The sequence below is a fragment of the Petromyzon marinus genome, chromosome 61 (genome assembly GCF_048934315.1).
Source record: "Petromyzon marinus isolate PM22_M1 ecotype Great Lakes invasive population chromosome 61, UKy_Petmar_22M1.pri1.0, whole genome shotgun sequence".
NCBI lineage: Eukaryota > Metazoa > Chordata > Hyperoartia > Petromyzontiformes > Petromyzontidae > Petromyzon > Petromyzon marinus.
Window position 1 is genome coordinate 9,985,533 of NC_133727.1, and position 19,845 is coordinate 10,005,377.

The 19,845-nt window shown below is 51.5% G+C and overlaps 1 protein-coding gene across 5 annotated transcripts in view; it reads left to right on the forward strand.

Annotated features, from left to right (window-relative positions):
- Nucleotides 1–19,845, forward strand: part of LOC116955741 (rho GTPase-activating protein 7-like) — a 212,098-nt gene that overhangs the window by 95,040 nt on the left and 97,213 nt on the right. Inside the window, exon 1 of one of the 5 annotated variants that reach the window (XM_076053537.1) lies at nucleotides 16,981–17,774. The exons of the other annotated variants lie outside the window; for them this stretch is intronic. Within the exon in view, the coding sequence (XP_075909652.1) occupies nucleotides 17,612–17,774 (163 nt within the window). The 5' untranslated portion in view covers nucleotides 16,981–17,611. Of the gene's footprint in view, nucleotides 1–16,980; nucleotides 17,775–19,845 lie in introns of those variants that run through there. 5 annotated transcript variants of the gene reach the window in all.

Genomic DNA, 19,845 nt, shown 5'->3' on the forward strand with positions numbered 1-19,845 from the left:
ACGGATTGCGGGGCCGGTCGATTGGTCGGGACGGACGTGCGGCGGTCGGAATCGGCGACGTTGCTACTCCGCTTGTGGAGTGACTTCAAGGGGCTCTCTTGCCCAACGCTGGGTGGCGTTGCCCACGTGGCAGTTCTACGGCCTGCCACGCGTGCGACGGTGCTGTCATCCCGTTGATGGCATAGACTCAACGTCTCACAGGAGAGGCATCGGATTGCGAGTGCGTTTTGCATCGCAGTATTTCGTTTTGCATCAAAGCATTCGAACATAGAAGGGGGTCTTCTAGCCTTTAAACATGAGGATGTTCGCATTGGTTTAAGCAGAGCCTCACTGCTGACGAGAAACTGAATGTCGAAACCCATCCAGAGTTTTCTCGTGCTGAACCAGTGCTGCTGATAAGACGCACTCCCAGAAGGCTGTGCGGCCGATGAGGCGTGTAAAGGATATTGGAAGGATGGCATGATATCTGATCATTTATTTCGCTAATTACAATCATAGATCGTTTAAAATTCGTTTTTTTTTGCATGGGCGGCGCAGTGGCGAGGCGATATCTGAATTGGTGCCTGGGTGATTTCCCCCCCCCCGTCACCCACCATCCCACTTCACCCGCCTGCAGTGACCGCTGTGGTGAAATACGGTCAGGCGACTTCACGTGACCTGCACGACGTATTGTGGATTTTCAGTGCGCGCGCGCGATCGCTAGGTGTGTGTGTGCGTGTGTCTGATCGGCGCGCGTGAAATCCAACGTGCTCGCCGCGGATTCCACGCAGCGACGCGGCGGCGGACAATCGAATCATTTTTGGAATTGAATCGCCAACGCCAAAATCGTACGAATCGGTGTAACCGGGACGGGGCCCAAGTCCCTGCATTAACCCTCTAAACCGGTAACGCTGTGCTCTCACTTCTATGGGGCCGCCCGCCTTCGCCAACATGCACTCACCAGCGTGGTGAAGTATGGTCAGGCAACATCTCGTAGCCGGCACGGCAGAGGCCTTTATCGAGCGAGTAGACTGACGAGCAAGGCTGTAAGTTATTATTTAATTTGATTGACTTATATTCCTTAAGGTGCACATACACCTGGTCTTTTTATTATTATAACTGGGGATATTGCGAATTAAAGGGGGGGAGGGGAAAGCGCGTTTGAGACCGTGAGTGGCTTCGCTGAGATCATGGGGTCGCTGCTCCGTTTGCCAGCCTAGTTTTTATGGGTCTCTGCCAGATGTCTGCGGCTGAGCACATAGTGTACCACATAGTGTACCACACAGTGTACCATATAGTGTACCACACAGTGTACCACACAGTGTACCACATAGTGTACCACACAGTGTGCCACACAGCGTACTACACAGTGTACCACACAGCGTACTACAGCGTGCCACATAGTGTACCACACAGTGTGCCACACAGCGTACCACACAGTGTACTACACAGTGTACCACAGTGTGCCACACAGTGTACCACACAGTGTACTACACAGTGTACCCCACAGTGTACCACACAGTGTACCACATAGTGTACCACACAGTGTGCCACACAGCGTACTACACAGTGTACCACACAGCGTACTACAGCGTGCCACATAGTGTACCACACAGTGTGCCACACAGTGTGCCACACAGCGTACCACACAGCGTGCCACATAGCGTACCAAACAGCGGACCACACAGCGTTCCGCGGTGAGAATGGCATTCGGGACGAGCGATCAATCCCACGCGTGGCTGCAGTGACCTGTCCGATCAGGACTAACAATTTTGGGGTTGTTCCACATCCACAAGACACATTTCTGGAAAACCAATAATGAACGAGGGTGGGGTATGGGAGGTGGGGGCCGGGAAGTCGGGGGGGGCGGGGAGGCGAGGGAGGAGGTGGGGGGGCGACATTGGCCAGGTTTACCGTTGGGCAGGAGCCCAGAGCCTAACGTTGCACATCCGGGCTGCCACGATGCTGCAACTCGGGCACGGGGGAATTGTTCACCGGACTCTGGGACAACAAAGTCCTGGATGATGCGGCCGGGAGCTGTGGTGCCCGCCAGAGCCGCCCGCCCACAGCGAGGAATGGATGGGGGGCCCACTAAGGGGCCGTCCATAAATGACGTCACGCACCTAGGGGGGGAGGGGGGTCAGACATTTGTGACGATGTGTGACGGGGGGGGGGGTTTGAGAAATGTGACGTCATATCAAAATGCGCAACTTTAAATAAATATAGACAACACGTTCTACTTACTTAAATAGACTTTTTAATAAATGTTTTCTCCTACAACATCAGAGTGCAGCGCCACATTAAATACGCACTACAATGACAATAATTTAAAGCGATTTGGAAGCATTTTTTTTGGTGGGGGGGGAAGAGTCTTGTGACGTCATATTTTGAGGGGGGGTCTGACTTTTTGTGACGCCGTGTGACGATGGGGGGGTGGGGGGTCAAAAATCGTCCAAAATCGCGTGACGTCATTTATGAAGAGAGGGCCTCGCAAGGTAAATCTGTAAACAATGGGGCTGTGTTTTGTTGTAATTCCGATTATCACGATTGTCTACGTGCCGTGGCGAAGGAACGTACGCGCATGCATTGTAACACGCGCAAATTATTCTCGCCTCGGGTCGAGAGGTCTTTTGTGTTCAAAAACCAAAACAAAAATTGGGATGTTGCTTTGGATGTCGCGGATCGGTGGGAGGGAACGGTCCAAGCCAGACGGCGAGGCTTCCTTGTTTTCCAGCCGACAGGGACGATATTTTTTCGTGTCTTTTCCCCAGCGGGGCCACAACGCCGCTGGGTACGCGCGGGGCGGCTTGCGAGAAGGCGTAGGGCGCGGGGGCAGTGAGGGCATCGTGGCCGAATCCAACTTGGCCACGATGCCGTGCGACCATCAAGCGATATCACGGACGAGTAAGAGACAACGACAGGAGAGAGAGAGGGGGTGGGGGGCCGGCGTGCGACGAGACCACGCACCTTGATTTAACGCCGCTACGCACGGGGGGGACCCCCACACCCCCCCCCCCCCAACAAAACGTCTGTACGAGGAGGGGGTAAAGGTGCGGGCCCTGCAACCGTGGCTGCTGGTGGACAAAGACGCGGGGGAGGGGGGGGAGCACCCAGGCCTCCCGTGCACGACCGCCCGCCGGGGGCTTTTGAGGGCTTCTGGGGGCTTCTGTGTTTGCCGTGTCAAGGAGGGCACTTGTAGAGCACCGTCGCCTCTCTCGCGTTTAAGGGTGAAAGAGGGGGGGGGGTCAGCAATTATCAGCGCCCACGATCAGTCCCTTGTGGGTGTGTGTGCTGTGTGTGTGTGCTGTGTGTGCTGTGCGTGCTGTGCGTGCCCGCTGCGTGCGTGCTGTGCGTGCCCGCTGTGTGTGTGTACGCTGTGTGTGTGCCCGCTGTGTGTGTGCCCGCTGTGTGTGTGTGGTGTGTGTGTGTAATGTGTGTGCCCGTTGTGTGTGTGAGTGCTGTGTGTGAGTGCTGTGCGTGCCCGCTGTGTGCGTGCTGTGTGTGTGTGCTGTGTGTGTGCTCTGTGTGTGCTATGTGTGCGTGCTGTGTGTGTGCTGTGTGTGTGTGCATGTGCTGTGTGTGCGTTCTGTGTCTGTGTGTGCGTGCTGTGTGTGCCCGCTGTGTGTGTGCTCTGTGTGCTGTGTGTGCGTGCTGTGTGTGTGTGTGCTGTGTGTGCGTTCTGTGTCTGTGTGTGCCCGCTGTGTGTGTGCTGTGTGTGTGCGTGCTGTGTGTGCCCGTTGTGTGTGTGTGTGCTGTGTGTGTGCTCTGTGTGCTGTGTGTGCGTGCTGTGTGTGTGCTTTGTGTGTGTGCATGTGCTGTGTGTGCGTTCTGTGTCTGTGTGTGCGTGCTGTGTGTGCCCGTTGTGTGTGTGTGCTGTGTGTGCGTGCTGTGCGTGCCCGCTGCGTGTGTGCGTGCTGTGTGTGCCCGCTGTGTGTGCTGTGTGTGCGTGCTGTGTGTGCCCGCTGTGTGTGTGCTGTGTGTGCGTGCTGTGTGTGCGCGCTGTGTGTGCCCGCTGTGTGTGTGTGCTGTGTGTGCCCGCTGTGTGTGCCCGCTGTGTGTGCCCGCTGTGTGCGCTGTGTGTGTGCTGTGTGTGCGTGCTGTGTGTGCCCGCTGTGTGTGCGTGCTGTGTGTGCCTGCTGTGTGTGTGCTGTGTGTGCGTGCTGTGTGTGCCCGCTGTGTGTGCGTGCTGTGTGTGCCTGCTGTGTGTGTGCTGTGTGTGCGTGCTGTGTGTGCCCGCTGTGTGTGCGTGCTGTGTGTGCCTGCTGTGTGTGTGCTGTGTGTGCGTGCTGTGTGTGCCCGCTGTGTGTGTGCGTGCTGTGTGTGCCCGCTGTGTGTGTGCTGTGTGTGCGTGCTGTGTGTGCCCGCTGTGTGTGCGTGCTGTGTGTGCCTGCTGTGTGTGTGCGCTGTGTGTGTGCGTGCTGTGTGTGCCTGCTGTGTGTGTGCGTGCTGTGTGTGCCCGCTGTGTGTGTGCTGTGTGTGCGTGCTGTGTGTGCCCGCTGTGTGTGCGTGCTGTGTGTGCCTGCTGTGTGTGTGCGCTGTGTGTGTGCGTGCTGTGTGTGCCTGCTGTGTGTGTGCGCTGTGTGTGTGCGTGCTGTGTGTGCCTGCTGTGTGTGTGCGCTGTGTGTGTGCGTGCTGTGTGTGCCCGTTGTGTGTGTGCTGTGTGTGTGCGTGCTGTATGTGTGTCCGCTGTGTGTGTGCTGTGTGTGTGTGCTGTGTGTGCGTGCTGTGTGTGCCCGCTGTGTGTGTGCGTGCGGTGTGTGCGTGCTGTGTGCGTGCTGTGTGTGCCCGCTGTGTGTGTGCGCAGTGTATGCGCCGCAAATTGCACTCCCCCAACTACAGGATTGCGGGATGCCCGCAAAATACCCCCAGAGGCTTGAGAACCCTCCCGGAAAAGGTGGCCTTATCTTTGTTTTGACGGGTTTCGGTCCGCGATGAATAGCTCCGATTCTTTCTTTTGATTCCGACCGTTTGAATTTTCCTTCCCTTATTTTTCTCCTTCGATTTTTTTGTCGCATTCCTGAACGTGGCCTCCGAGCACGACAACAGAGAAACGACTTTTCGTGAGCGCCCGTTCGGAGCGCGGTGCACGGGGGGAGGGGGGGGTGGAAACGCTTAAAATATTTGAGGATTCTAAAAATAATTCGTTTTAAGGGTTCCCGTAACGGACGCGCTTGGGACGAATGTCATGTCCACGTCGTTGCTCGCTGCCGGCTCTATTAACTTTTGACGGGGGCGGTTGGGTGGTGGGGGGGGTGGTATTAATCCCGAGCCCTGCGGTCGCCGTAGGCGCCTGAGTCTGTCTCTGTGAGCCACGGGCAGTGTTGAATCCCTGAAGCACGACGGATCCTGGACGGTGCCTCGGGGTCATCCAGAGGTCACCGCTTCGACGCGACCTCCCAGCGCGGCAGTTTGAAGCGACGGTTCAAGTTTCTTCGTGTTTTGATTCTCCTCCCGCCTTCGTCCACCCCAAGCACCAAGTGCCAAATGACGCGCGCCGCATTTAGTCCACCGGCTGGTCGCTTGCGATGGGTTAAAGAGTGGGGGTGCTCCCACCGCTTCAAAGACAAAATGCTGTCTCCAGAGGGTGCCTCTGTCTCTCGAGCTCCCTGCGGTAAAGACCCTTCCGCCCATCGTGGTGCAAGCGGGTGTGTCTCCCTGTGTCTCCCCGTGTCTCCCTCCGTGTCCCTATGTCTTTCTGTGTCTGCCTGTGTGTGCCTGTGTGTTCCTGTGTGCCTGTCTCCCTGTGTGTCCCTGTGTCTCCCCGTGTCTCCCTGTGTCTCCCCGTGTCTCCCTGTGTCCCTGTGTCTCTCTGTGTGTCCGTGTGTCGCCGTGTGTCCCTGTGTGTCTCAGTGTGTCCCTGTGTGTCTCAGTGTGTTCCTGTGAGTACCTGTGTCTCCGTGTGTGTCCCTGTGTCTCCCTGTGTGTTCCTGTGTGTCCCTGTGTCGCCGTGTGTCCCTGTGTGTCTCAGTGTCTCCCTGTGTGTTCCTGTGTGTCCCCGTGTGTACCTGTGTCTCTGTGAGTACCTGTGTCTCTGTGAGTACCTGTGTCTCCGTGTGTGTCCCTGTGTCTCCCTGTGTGTTCCTCTGTCTCCCTGTGTGTCCCTGTGTCTCCGTGGTCGCTCCGCATGTTCTGAGCCACGCCCAGGATTTCCCGAGCCGAGCGGTGGCTGAGCCGTGAATACGAATACGAATGACCGGTCGCTGTTCGTAATCTCAGGGGTTTTTCTTTTTTTTACGAGGAACAAAAATGAAACTTACGCGTGGCTTCTGCAATGCTTCACAACATTGCGTTCATATCCTTGGAAGCACCAATACTGCCTTTAATGAGCAGCAGCAATGTCCCCTTACAAGGTTACAAAATAAAATTACTCCGCCACCACGCAATCGCCACGCATGATCGCGAGTGGGACAGGGGCGTGTGACATCATCGCCTTGGCCAGATATCACGCTTGCACCCGCTGCTATCGCTGCGATTCTATCACCAAAGTATTCGGGTGACCCCACCTAATCAACTTCCCCAGTTGTTCATCTACCAGCAAAACTTTCAACAGAAAATAGCATTCATGTTCTAGGATCATCGTCGTGAGACCTTTAATAAACTAAAACGATAAACTAAACTTTTTTATTTTTTATTTTACCAGGTAAGGCCCACTAAGCTATATGGCTCTTTTTCAGAAGCGAACTGGATATCACAAATGATAGCTCTACGAAGTTGGCTTATCATCACGTGGACATTTAAAGCAGCCAAATACTCTAAACGCGTGATTCAAAATGTGGAGGGAAAACCCGGAGGACCCGGAGAAAAATCCACACGACCACGGGAAGAAAGAGAGAGAGATGCAAACTCCAAATATACAGCAGCAGGCGTCAGGGTCGCGATCGAACCCACGATCTCCTGCATACCAGGCGAGGTAGTTAACATCTCCTCGCCAACGTGATGATGATGAGAGAGAGAGGGAGAGAGACACGCAGACTCCAAACACACAGCAGGCATCGTCAGGGTCGGGATCGAACCCACGACCTCTTGCACATCAGGCGAGGTAATTCACATCTCCTTGCCACCGTGGCGCCCGCATTGACACCGTGTTGCAGACAGACACATTTACGGGAGGGAGAGACGGACGGACTTTGACGCGTGAACGCCCTCAACCTCTCAACCCCTTTGCCATTCACTGCCAACGATTAAGTGAAATATTTGTGGGGTATTGAACGGACTTTAATTTTCTGTCAGTAAAATAGCGGGCCATGCGCCTTTCAAAGGGGACACTTGCAAGGCGTTGCATTGTAAGTTTACGAGGGCATTTCTGTGGCTGTTGGCATTTGAGTAACAAACGTTACTAATTGGCTGCGTCGGGTGGTGGAGGGTTGAACAACGCATTTATATATTTACGCGATCTAACCCCAAAATAAACCTGTATTATGGATGGCATTTTAGTCTTCAATAATTGCTGCTGTCAATAAGTCCTAATTCAGTGACTCCACTGCTGGGTTGATGGCTTTCCCACGCGTGGTGAAGTATGGTCAAACAACCTGCATGGGTGGGACGAGGCCATAATCCAGCAGTGGATTGACAAACGGTTGAAGACCCATACGGTACATATGAATATTGTTATTATGAACTTACGGTCCAGATATGACTCTTCTTAGAAACGATGAGCTGTAATGAATTGAGGAAGAACAGCGGACGGGGAACTGGGGCGTGCGCTGCGCGTGGCGCGTAACTGGGGCGCGGCGGTGGCTAGGAGGCGCGAGGGTCGAAATCGAAGCCACGACCTCCCGCATCGAAGCCACGACCTCCCGCATCCCGGGCGAGGGCGTTAACATCTCGCCACAGCGGCGCCATCTCGAATCGAGTGCGGAAGCAACGCCGTCATGCCACCTTCAGCGATGTGAGGATCCCTCTCCCGACTGGACATCTGTGAAAAAAGAGCTTTATAGCTCATCGGATTCCTCCCGTCCGAACACACATTCTGATTCGGAAGAATCCTAACGCCTTGTCACAAGATTACCCTCTGCAGGGGCCTTTCAAGTGGGCCCTTCGACGTAGGGCCCTTCCGCCAGCAGGGGAGTGAGCGAGCAATCGCAGGGATGCGCCTTTAGCGCCTCCACCTTGCGGTGGCCGCGAGCTGTTTTTTCACCGTGGTCCCTGCGCCCCCGTGGGTCGCGGTGGAATGTCGAGCACCTCTCGTCTGTGTCCTCTTGCACCCGCCAAAGTTGTCCTTTCACCAAAAAACAAGCACCGGCATTATTCTGTTGTTATTTTTTTTTCATTTTTCAACGCGTGCGCATGATTATAATAATAATATTGGCCAGTCATCTCAGTCGGTCGACCCACGGCACCTGGTTCTGCCCCGTGACCTCCTGCCAGCGGGCGTTCGACACTTCACGTGGCCTGAACGTGAACATGGCCTGGCACAAGCGCCGTGGTGACGTCACCGCCGCTTAGTGGCGAATGGCGGTTGTTATAATAATATTTCACATCTTTAATCTCGCTGCTATTGTGTAGCGGTTAGCGCTACGCTGCGCTACGAATCCCGGCGACCTGAGTTCGATTCCCGCTCACGGCCAACACCAGTGACGATGATCTGAACCGGTTCTGGGCCTCCACTAGGTCGACTCAGCCTCAAATGAGTACCTGGTGCGGTGTGTAAAAATCGCCTTGAGGGAGACAAAGGCGGCCGGGCGTGGTGCTGGCCACCCACCCCCTCGTGTGCCGTGCCGGCCTTGATAGGCGCTCGCTAACAGCACCTGCCCCAACAGTCTATTGAGGCTTTGTATTTGTATAATATTCCACAGTTTAACTAAACTTTTTTTATTGTAGCAGGTGACGCCCACTGAGCTGTGCAGCTATTTTTCAGAAGCGACTTGTCTATCACAAATGATAGTTCAACGAGACGCGGCTTATCACGTGGAAACGTACAATCAGCAATATACTCTAAACGCGTGATGTTCATTCTCAATGTGGAGGGTAAACCCGGAGGTCGCAGAGAAAAATTCACGGAACCACAAGGAGAGAGACACGCAAACTTCAAATATACAGCAGGCGTCAGGGTCGGGATGGAAGCCACAACCTGCTGCATATCAGGCAAGGGAGTTAACATCTCCTAGCCACCACAACGCCCTGAATTACAAACACACCACAGCCCGTGCTATTGAAATCTTGTGACAAGGTGTAGAATTCTTCTCCGTTGGCTTCTTCAGAATCAGAATGTGCATTCAGACGGTGAGGAATCCGATGTCCTTGTGAAGCTATTTTTTTCCCCCACAGATGTCCAGTCGGGGGAGAGCCCCACGTTCTGCGCTCGATTCGAGATGGCGCCGCTGTGACGAGATATTAACTCCCTCGCCCGGTATGCGGGAGGTCGTGGCTTCGATCCCGACCCTCACGCCTGTTTATTTGGAGTTTGCGTGTGTGTGTGTCTCTCTCTCTCCCCCCGTTGGTCGCGTGGATTGTTCTCCAGTTTTTCCCCTCCGCATTGAGAGTGTGGTGGATGCTTTCAGTGTCCACGTGATGATGAGCCACTCGGCTGAGCTGTCATTTGTGATGGCCAGGTCGCTTCTTAAAATCAAAGAGCTACATAGCTCAGTGGGCCCTAGCTGGTAAAACAACAAAAAAATTGGTTTACTGGTGAGTGGGATGAGACGGTAGCAACGTGAGAATCTGGTTTGGGGCCATTCATTTAGTACGTACGCATGGAGGGGGGAGTGGGGGGGGGGGTTAACCCAAATGCGTACGCTTGCGTATGGGGGGGGTCTATTGACAATGTAGGCATAGGAAACGGGGGGGGGGTGAAGCCTCGATAATAATTTGTCTACATTGGCCTTCAAATGAGTTAGTCCGGCGGTGGACTATCTGTTTGCTTAAACACGTTAATATTATCAGTCCTTGACCGTTTCTGCGTGGATTAAATATCGGCCGTTCTATAGGATTCGGGAGGAGGGGGGGGGGGTGCGTTTGGCATACGTACGCAGGTGGGGGGGGGTGTAGAAAGTCCGCGTGCGTACAGGGAGGGGGGGGGGTCAAGTTTTGACAGATTTTTGCGTGCCTACTCAATGGATGGCCCCTTGAGCGACAGGAGGCCTGCGTGGTGCTGCCTCGGTGCCACGGGCAACAAGGCCACCCGAGACTGCCGCCCGCGACCGAGTGGGCCACATTTGACTCCCTCTTAAAGTTTGTTGTTGTTGACAACGCGCGCGTTTTAGTCACGCGGTTATTTTTCACAACCCCCCTCCTCGTAAAAACAACAACACAAATTCCAATTTTGCTAAGCGCACTTGCACACCGGCCGCTACGTTGCTGGAGATGCGAGCGTCGTTGTGCAAGATTCCTCGCGCCGCCAACGGCGTTGTTGCATCACCCCGAGTGCCTAAACACTGCGGCCGCCGCGCTCTTGAGAGGAGGCTCTCGAGAAGTCAAAGCTTAGAGCAGCTGTCCCCAACCTTTTTGGCACAAGGGACCGGTTTCGTGGAAGACAATTTTTTAACAGACCGGGGGGGGAGGGGGGAGGGCGGGGTCATCATTGTGTTTTTTTCCCACTCAGTTTGGCTACTAGGGGTTAGAGCTTTGTGGGCTTACCAAAACTGTGACTGAGACAAGTGCGCAGTGCGGGAAAGAGGCACGGACGGAAGTGGTAAATAAAATAATGGGGGGGTGGGCCACGCGCGGACTCACCGCTCACCTCTTGCTGTGCGGCCCGGTTGGGGACCGCTGGCTTAGGGGACGTTTCCGTGGAAAGCGGCCGGCAGGGTGGTTAAGCGATGCTCTTGTCCTTTCTGCAGTGATCTGCAGAAAAAATGTAACTTTTCAGTCCTGTCTAAAATGTACACACGCGCACGCTCTGTGTTTTGTAGCACATTAGGCGGCGTGTACACACGGTGAGAGTCCACTTCTGCCGAGCCCTATTATCCGGAACCGCCCATGGAATCTTGACAAATCCTGTTGTAATAGATTATTTGGTGATCATTTGTGAATGGTTTACACTGTGACCTCACCTCACGACAGGCGCACCCAGAATGCAACGCACTGGCAACATTTTCGAATTCAAAATTTCATACAAATTCGTTTATTTTGTAGCAATACTGTTTGATAATTATTATTTAGGGATTTGTCTGTTACCCAATAGCGACGAATGGGTGGCTATTCACATGCCAATACAAACACTGTACATCAGGACACATTCTTGTTTAATGCAATTCTTATCTAGCCCCATGGAGTAAAGTGCACTCTCCAACTCTAATTATTCACTTTGTAGATGTTAAATCCCTCGCCTCGTATACAGGAAGTTGTGGGTTCGAGCCCGACCCCGACTCCTGTGTGTTTGGGGTTTCCCTGACTCCTGTGTGTTTGGGGTTTCCCTGACTCCTGTGTGTTTGGGGTTTCTCTGACTCCTGTGTGTTTGGGGTTTCCCTGACTCCTGTGTATTTGGGGTTTCCGTGTCTTTCCCCGTGGTTGCGTTGATTTTTCTCTGGGTTCTCCGGTTTATCCCTCCACGTTAAGAATAAAAATCCTTTTGGAATATTTGGCTGCTATAAATTTCCACGTGATAATAATAATAATAACAAGCCAATAAAGAATTAAAGCTTTCGTGACTGCATAAATTACTCATTGGTTTTTTCGGTAAAGTGACGTATGTAGAAATACAATAAAATTGTTTTTCTACATACGTGACTTTACCAATGAGTAATAACAAGCCACTTCATTGAGCTGTCATTTGTAGTAGCCAGGTCGCTTCTGAAAAAGAGCTACATAGCTCAGTGGGGATTTATCTGGTAAAATAAAAAGAGAAACTAGTTTCGTTTATAGTTTCATTTATGAGCTATCAGGAAGGTTCATTGCCTGGAACGTCAGACAATGGCCAAAATGTGATTGACGGACATTTTGTGTTACCTATTGTAACTGGACGCGCTCATCATGTCTATCATGTTACCCATATTTGTCCAGTCATTTTTGGATGTCACTCAAAAGTGGGCCTACAATGCAACGTGCTGGCATTGTTAGAAAGACATTAATTTTTCGCAGAGTAACCCAGATGTGGCAGGAATATCCACCCTAACCCCCCACCTGTGTTCGAAAAATAAGAAGTGGTTTTACCCTTTCTCGCAATACAACAGGAGGTGTTAAGATGTTCAAACGCCAAGTAGATACATTTTGCAAGGAATCGAGTCTGCATTAGCCACGCCTACTTGCAGTGAACATGCCAACAAAACACGCTTTGATAATAATAATGTCTGGATTGTCTTTGAAACGGATTGGCCTACACCAGAGAGAGAGCAGCCTTCTTGATGGCCTTGTCTCGCCACCAGTGTCAGACCAGAGAACGTCAAAAGGCGAACCAGTACAAGGACAATGCTCGTATCGAAGCACTTATAGCTCGGGGTGAGCAGCTCGATCATGGGATCTGGGATCCCTTTTTGCCAGGATAAAAGTATGAAAAATAAAAATAGGTTTTACCCTTTCAGGCAATAACGGTCCCATGATAAAGCTGCTCAACCCCGAACTATAAATGATCTGATACGTCCACCTGTGCTCATCTGCATACCAAGGCCGTAGCCATAGAGTCAACATTGGGGGGGGACCAAATCATCCGCGGGGTCTGGTGTCCCCCCCCCCCCCAGAAAAAAATCTAAATTTGAAAACTAATTTCCTGCCTAAAATATTAAAAAAAATCACTAACACATGGGATGGACTTTTTCTTTATTTTTTACAATAATGTCTAATAGTGTATTGTATTACATTGCTCTGTTTTTTTTTACATTTTCTTGTTTCATTGTATGTAATGGCAGAGATTAGGGATTAATAAAGTACAACCATAACCACAATCATATAAACAGAAATCTATTTTTAATAAATAATGAAGGTTTTTGGGTTAGATCGCGTTATTTATAAATGTGTCGTAACCCTCCACCACCCGACACGGCCAATCAGCAACAAAGTGTCACGTTGACAAAAGACAATTAGTTCACTACTTTAGCCTACGTGTTAATCAGAAATCTACTTTATAACAATATATTGGGGGGGGGGGTACATTTTGAGTACATTTGAATATAATTACGGCTCCATACAATCGCGTGGACGCCAGGGATCTAACGTTAGCGGAGAATGTTCCACCGATAGCCACCACTGGTGACAAATGGACCAAACGCAACGTTGGCGTTGCACTCGCTCACGAGGAGTCTCGAGCCATCGGTGAGAAGCTTCATCGGCCAGGATCTGATCAATGCGTTGGCAACGTACAAATTAACCTCATGTGGGGTCCCATAAGCCCCCCCCTCCCCCCCCCCCGGCTCTCGCATAAACTGCGCTACGACGTCATTGTATGTCTGTTGAAGGCGAGCGATACGGAAATCCATTCCTCTCGACGAGCTCTGCACGATGCGCTAATCAAAGTTACAACGTTTTGTTACTTCTGCGCATTCGTCCTCGCTACTACGCTTGGACTCGACGTGACAACAGAACGATCCGCGCCGGGTGGGATCGCGGCGTTTGTGTTAGCGTGGTGGGACGGAGTCGCCGAAAATAAAATAATTTATTACGATTTTTTGACTTCCGTTTATTCGGGACCCCGGGGTCCCGCAACGAGGTTAAAATGTTGCAGCGGGTTTACTCTACAACCCACAGGCGGTGTGCTGAAGTGGTGACGAGTTGGCAACGTTTTGTTTACGTGACACAATCTGAATAATTGCCCGTGTGGGGTGGTGGTGGTGGTGGGTTAACGACTCATTTATATTTACACAATCTAACCCCTCCCCCATCCAAAAAAACACCTTTATTATGAAAATAAATTATAGATTTGTGAACGTCACAATCTCGTCAGTTGAGAAGTATAACGTTCATGACCTTACCCACAAATATAGCTCATGGATTACGGTAGTTTTGGATCGCACCGTTAAAAGTGTCATGCGTGTTACTATTTCGACCTCGCGTTTGTATTTTGAATGGTCGCTTTGGCATTTATTAACTATTTACACATTTATTAACGGTGTTAAAGCCTTAAAAGAAACTCGGGCAACCTTTGTTTGCATGTTTATTTAAATCCTGTTAAGTCCTCGTGTGTTTATTTTCATCTTACGAGTCTGGTGCCAGGGCAGTCCAGAGTCGCGGGGGGTGGTAGCTTTTGTTGGAATGCAAATAACAGGAGTCAGCATTTAACATCCATGCCGCTGGACAGCACGCTGCTGATGCCTTTTAGAAAGACAGGCCAAGGTAGGTTTCTGACAGTCTATCTGCGCTGTGTGAATGCGTTAATCCCTCGTGCGAGAAAGGTTTTTTTTTTTCTGGGTAAGTTCAGTTTCCTTACACTTGCCAAAAAAAAGACTCAAATGAGAATTGGCGACAGAACATTGAGTCTCGTATTGTGCGTTTGGTTCTCGAGACTCAGAGGCTTTTCCGGGGAAATAAAGGGATATTATCAAGATTTGTGTTCGTGTGTTTATGGATCATGCGAGAATAATGGACCCAACTGGAAATCTATTAATAGACCCAAAAAATGGCATGGTATGGCATGGTCGTCAAAATTTTTATCAAAAGATTACGTGATTATAATGACTTGTGGGCTATCAAATATTTGGGATTATCAAGTTATCAGATGACACACAACACTACTTAATCTTGAAATGTTACATACAATATTCATTGCGTAATTATCACAGTGGTAAACATGTTGAACTTATTTTGCACCCGTAAACCGTGCTAATCGGAGGTGCGGGCAATAGACAAACTAAACACAAAAAGCACTTCTAAGGAAATGAGTTCACAATCTAGATTTAAAAGGGCATATGCTCCTAATAATAAGTAGCAGTGATAATAATCAACTGAACGCTTAGGTGCAGCGAGAGTCGCTATCCTCTTTTGTACGGGGGACTTGGTCGAAATGGGCCAATTGTCGCATCAAGTTTCGTAGCTCCCCTCTAGTTAGGGGTGGACGATGTTCAATGCCGTGCTCGTATTATGGGATGGAGGCCACGGCATTGGGGCGTAGTGGCCAGTGCCGGATTAAGCTCGTGCGGGGCCTGTAGCATATGTTATAAAGGGGCCCTAAATACAAAAAATACAAACTTTTTTTTTACTTGCATTGTAAAGTAATTATATGTTTTCATTTGCTATCCAGCCAGATAATACGACAAATCTCTAACCTTAAACACCCAGTCGTTCATAACAGTTGAAGGCGGTATAGTACTCTAGTATTAGAGCAAGTGCAGAATCACTGAACCGAAATTGATAGCTTGAAAGCTATGGACTATTTTTGACCCCCCCCTCCCTCGTCACACGGCATCACAAAAAGTCAGACCCCCCTCAAATATGACGTCGTCACAAAGCTCTGCCAGCCCCCCCCCCCCACCATATTTCCATTTGGAAAATAAAACATGCTTCGAATCGCTTTAAACTATTGTCATTGTAGTGCGTGTTTAATGTGGCGCTGCACTCTGATGTTGTAGGAGAAAACATTTATTAAAAAGTCTATTTAATTAAGTAGAACGTGTTGTCTATATTTAAAGTTGCGCTTTTTACGTGACGTCACATTTCTCAACACCCCCCCCCCCCTCTTCACACATCGTCACAAATGCCTGACCCCCCCCCAGGTGCGTGACGTCATTTATGGACGGCCTTCTATATATGGAAGTGCGGGGCCCGTAGCATGTGTAGCTACTTTTGCTACCAGGATAATCCGGCACTGGGAGTGGCGCTCTGTCGCGAGCCCAGGCTACCCAAACGGCCCCGCTGGGCACCAGACGGGCACCTAAACGAGAGGGCAACCACTCGCAACGTGCGACGTGGGCACCCCGTGATGTCGAGCGCTTCAGCACTGCCTCGCAATAAACCATGCGCTGGTTGGTGTTGGTCGTCGTCGTAAGCCTAGAGCTGTGGTTCTCCACCTGGGCTTGCACCCACTGCATGGGGGTGCGAGATGCCCTCTCTGAGAACCAAAGGGAGCAGGCTGCAGTTCAGGTTAAAAACCACTGGCCGAGACCTTCCCACTCCTAGGCCAAGGCCTCCCCCTACCCCCCCATCCGTACTCCTCAAGTTGCTCGTGTCCCACAGTGGGCTCGGAGCACTGTGGTTTCATCTCTTCTGCCCGTCTTGCCAGCTGCTCTTTAATGTTACGTTTCGAAACGCAATCTGTTTTTTTAATATATACGTGTCAAGAAAAGTCACTCTGTTCAGGCAATTCATACTTGAGCATTCTACATTTTTAAATTAAAAAAAATGTATATTTTACTCAAACAAAAAATGTGTGCATTGTAATGCGTTTGCTATTTTTTTTCACTGCATTGATGCCCAAGTCCCCACCCGAGGAGTGGTGGCGCAGCGCTTTGCGCCGCTGCTTTGTGACCACGGCAAGCATCGGCGACGGGCGATTCCTGAACGAGTTATTTCTCGGGTGCCCCCACCCCCCTTTCACCGGGGCTGCACTCGCCAGCGTGGTGAAGTATGGTCGGACAGAGCCCTTCCCTCGAAGCGCGAACTCAATACCAACTGGCGACAAGACTCGCCCTGCCAACAAGTGTGTGGAGGCCGTGGTGTTCAACTATTGCCACCATCGGCACGCGCTGCTTACACGTGAACGTAGCTGGGCGTAATCGATCATTATTTGTGGCTGCGAATAATTTTCGGTAGGGCGAGCGGCCCGGAATTGGTAGGTTGCAAGTTCAACTCCCGGTTTGGGGTTGACTCGGCCCATCAATCATCATCATCATCATCATCCGTCTGGGGGTCTCGATACGTTTGGTACCACTTTGTGGGGAAGTCAACAGTGGTTGTCCTATGGCTAAAACTCGCCCACCTTCCCCGCCACGGGAATGTGGAACTTCCAGCACTGGCTCAGGACTGGAAACACATGAGCAACCGATGCCCCCAATGCTGGCTTCGAGCGAAACGAGAAAAATCACCTTGGATTTTGCCTTCCACCATCGGCACTCCGCATCACAGGGGGAACGACAGACGTCGCTGGCTTTGAGTGTGATAGGTGGTGGGGGGGTGGGAGCTAGTGTGTGTGGGGGGGGGGGGGTGATAGGGGAGACACTCCACCCACAATGGGTAGAAGCGAGGGCGAGTAAGCCCCTTGCCTGTTTATGATTAACTCTGGGAGGTCAATCCCAAACACAATGCATCGGGAAGCTCCAGTGGGCCTCACAACCTCGCGTGAGTGGCAAGCTCCCCCCGCCGCCGCCCCACCCCCCCCGCCACGAATAGCCTCGTCCGTGATACAACACACACACACACACGCGCACGTAATGTACGTTTCTTAAAACCATGACCAAAGTAGCGTCGACGCAATCACGGCAATAACCGGAGCGCTCCTGGGATGGCACTCGGCGTGGACCTACCCTCTGGATTACCCTTGGAGTTTATGTCGTCGGCCGTGCCGAAATGTTGAGGTCGTATCGAGCGGATTATAAGAGGCGGTGAACCGTGCGGTCGATCCCTCTGTTTATTACTTTTTTTTTTAAACAACAAGCGCGGGGGGGTTACCAGCGAGTGGACAGGTCGGTGCGTGTCATAAAATAGTCAAATAGCACTGTTACCACGCCGAATTTGGTGGTGGTGAAGGTTGAAAGGGAAGGGTTGGCTCCGGGGGGTTGTGGGAGCTGTACGTGGCGTTGGGGGGGGTCTCTGGCAGCCCAGCCAGGCCGAGATGGAGAGCCCAGGGCCCGCAGTGGCAGCAGCAGCAGCAGTGAGGAGGAGGAGGAAGAGGCCACTGCGTCGCTCTTTCAGCGACCGCGTTCGCACGGCCACGACGCGCGCCTGGAGGAGCCTCCTCTGTGGCATGCCCAGCAGCAGCAGCTACAAGGCCACGGGTAAAACACCACCACCGCCTTGCTACGGGCAATTCCTCTCGGTTTATTGTTCGGCCGATCGATTGTACACCGCTACGCCAGCGTTGATTGAGTGTCTATCGGCCACGAAATTAATTCAATTGTGTTCAAAATATTATGAGGTTTTTTTTGTATGCTGAGTGTCTGCTGCTTATGCTGTGTTCTGTACAGCGCTCTTGAGATCCTTGATGAAAAGCGCTCTATTAATGGAATGATGATGATGATGATGAAGAAGACGTTATTTGGTGATGTTGCTGCTGCGTGTTCTTCGTATGGCTGATGATGATGTGCAATTCTAAGTTTACATCGACGTGGTAAATGAGCCCCATTATTGCGTCAGGGGTAGCGGAGTGTATCGCTGTGACGATCGATCCCTCCTCCATATATAGAAGGCATCTGCGTGAGCCTTGGGTTGTTCTTGCACGTGAATCTATACATCTGTTCGAGTCGTAGCTTCTCAGTGTAATATACATCTGTAGGTCTACGTGTTGGTCTCAAGTCTGTATGCGAGTCCTAGGTTCTCAGTGTAAGTACATTTATAGGTATATGTATGGGTCTCTTGAGTCTCTATGCAAGTCCTAGGTTTTCAGTGTAATATACATATACAGGTCTATGTGTTGGTCTCGAGTCTCTATGCGAGTCCGAGGTTCTCAGTGTGGATCTATAAATCACTGTCTTCGTCTCACGACTGATGTTAAAATCGATAAACAACCACTCACCCAACCACTCACTCATTCACCTACCCAACAAACAACTCACTGATCCAACCACTCATCTAACCACCCACCCAACCACTCACCCAACCAACCACTCACCCATCCATCCACTCACCCATCCACTCAACTAACCACTCACCCACCCAGGCCACTCACCCACCCAACCACCCACTCACCCATCAACCCAACTAACCACTCACCCACCAAACCATCCACCCAACTAACCACTCACCCACCAAACCATCCACCCAACTAACCACTCACCCATCCATCCACTCACCCATCCACCCAACTAACCACTCACCCACCCAACCACTCACCCACCCAACCACTCACCTACCCAACCACTCACCCACCCAGACCACTCACCCACCCAACCACTCACCCACCCAACCACCCACTCACCCAACCACCCGCTCACCCATCCACCCAACTAACCACTCACCCACCAAACCATCCACCCAACTAACCACTCACCCACCCAACAAACCACTCACCCAAACAACCACTCACTCACTCACCCAACAAACAACTCACTGACCCAACCACTCATCTAACCACCCACCCAACCACTCACCCAACCAACCACTCACCCAACCAACCACTCACCCAACCAACCACTCACCCATCCACCCAACTAACCACTTACCCACCCACCCAACCACTCACCCACCCAACCACTCACCCACCCAACCACTGAACTAACCACTCACCCACCCAACTAACCACTCACCCACCCAACAAACCACTCACCCAAATAACCACTCACTCACCCACCCACCCACTAACCCATCCACCCAACTAACCCATCCACCCAACTAACCCATCCACCCAACTAACCACTCACCCACCCAACTAACCACTCACCCACCCAACTAACCACTCACCCACCCGCCCGCTTGCCCGCGTAAGTGTTATGGGGACCGCTGGTGTGATTGGTTAGCGCACTGCGCTACGCATGTGCATGTGTGTGTGTGTTGAACTTCTTTCGCACTACCGTACGTAGCCAACCGCGATAATCGGGGGTGGGAAGGGGGAAGGGGCGAGGGGGGAGGACCACGGCAAACTGAAGACAAATAAACTCGTTGAAAAAAGTTTTTTTTTAAACAACGTTTTTATTAACAACTTCGTTTAACTCACGGTCGAGAAGTACGTCAATGGCGCCTGAGGCACGCGGCACGTGGGCGTCCATAAAGAAATGTAACTTGCTTTAAAGTAGCGAATTAATTTATGCCGATTTTGATACAGGCATGCATTGTCACCCGATCTGAGTACGTGTGCAAAATGTGGAATTGATTGGACAACGGGAAGTGGACGAAATCTTGATTACAAGATTT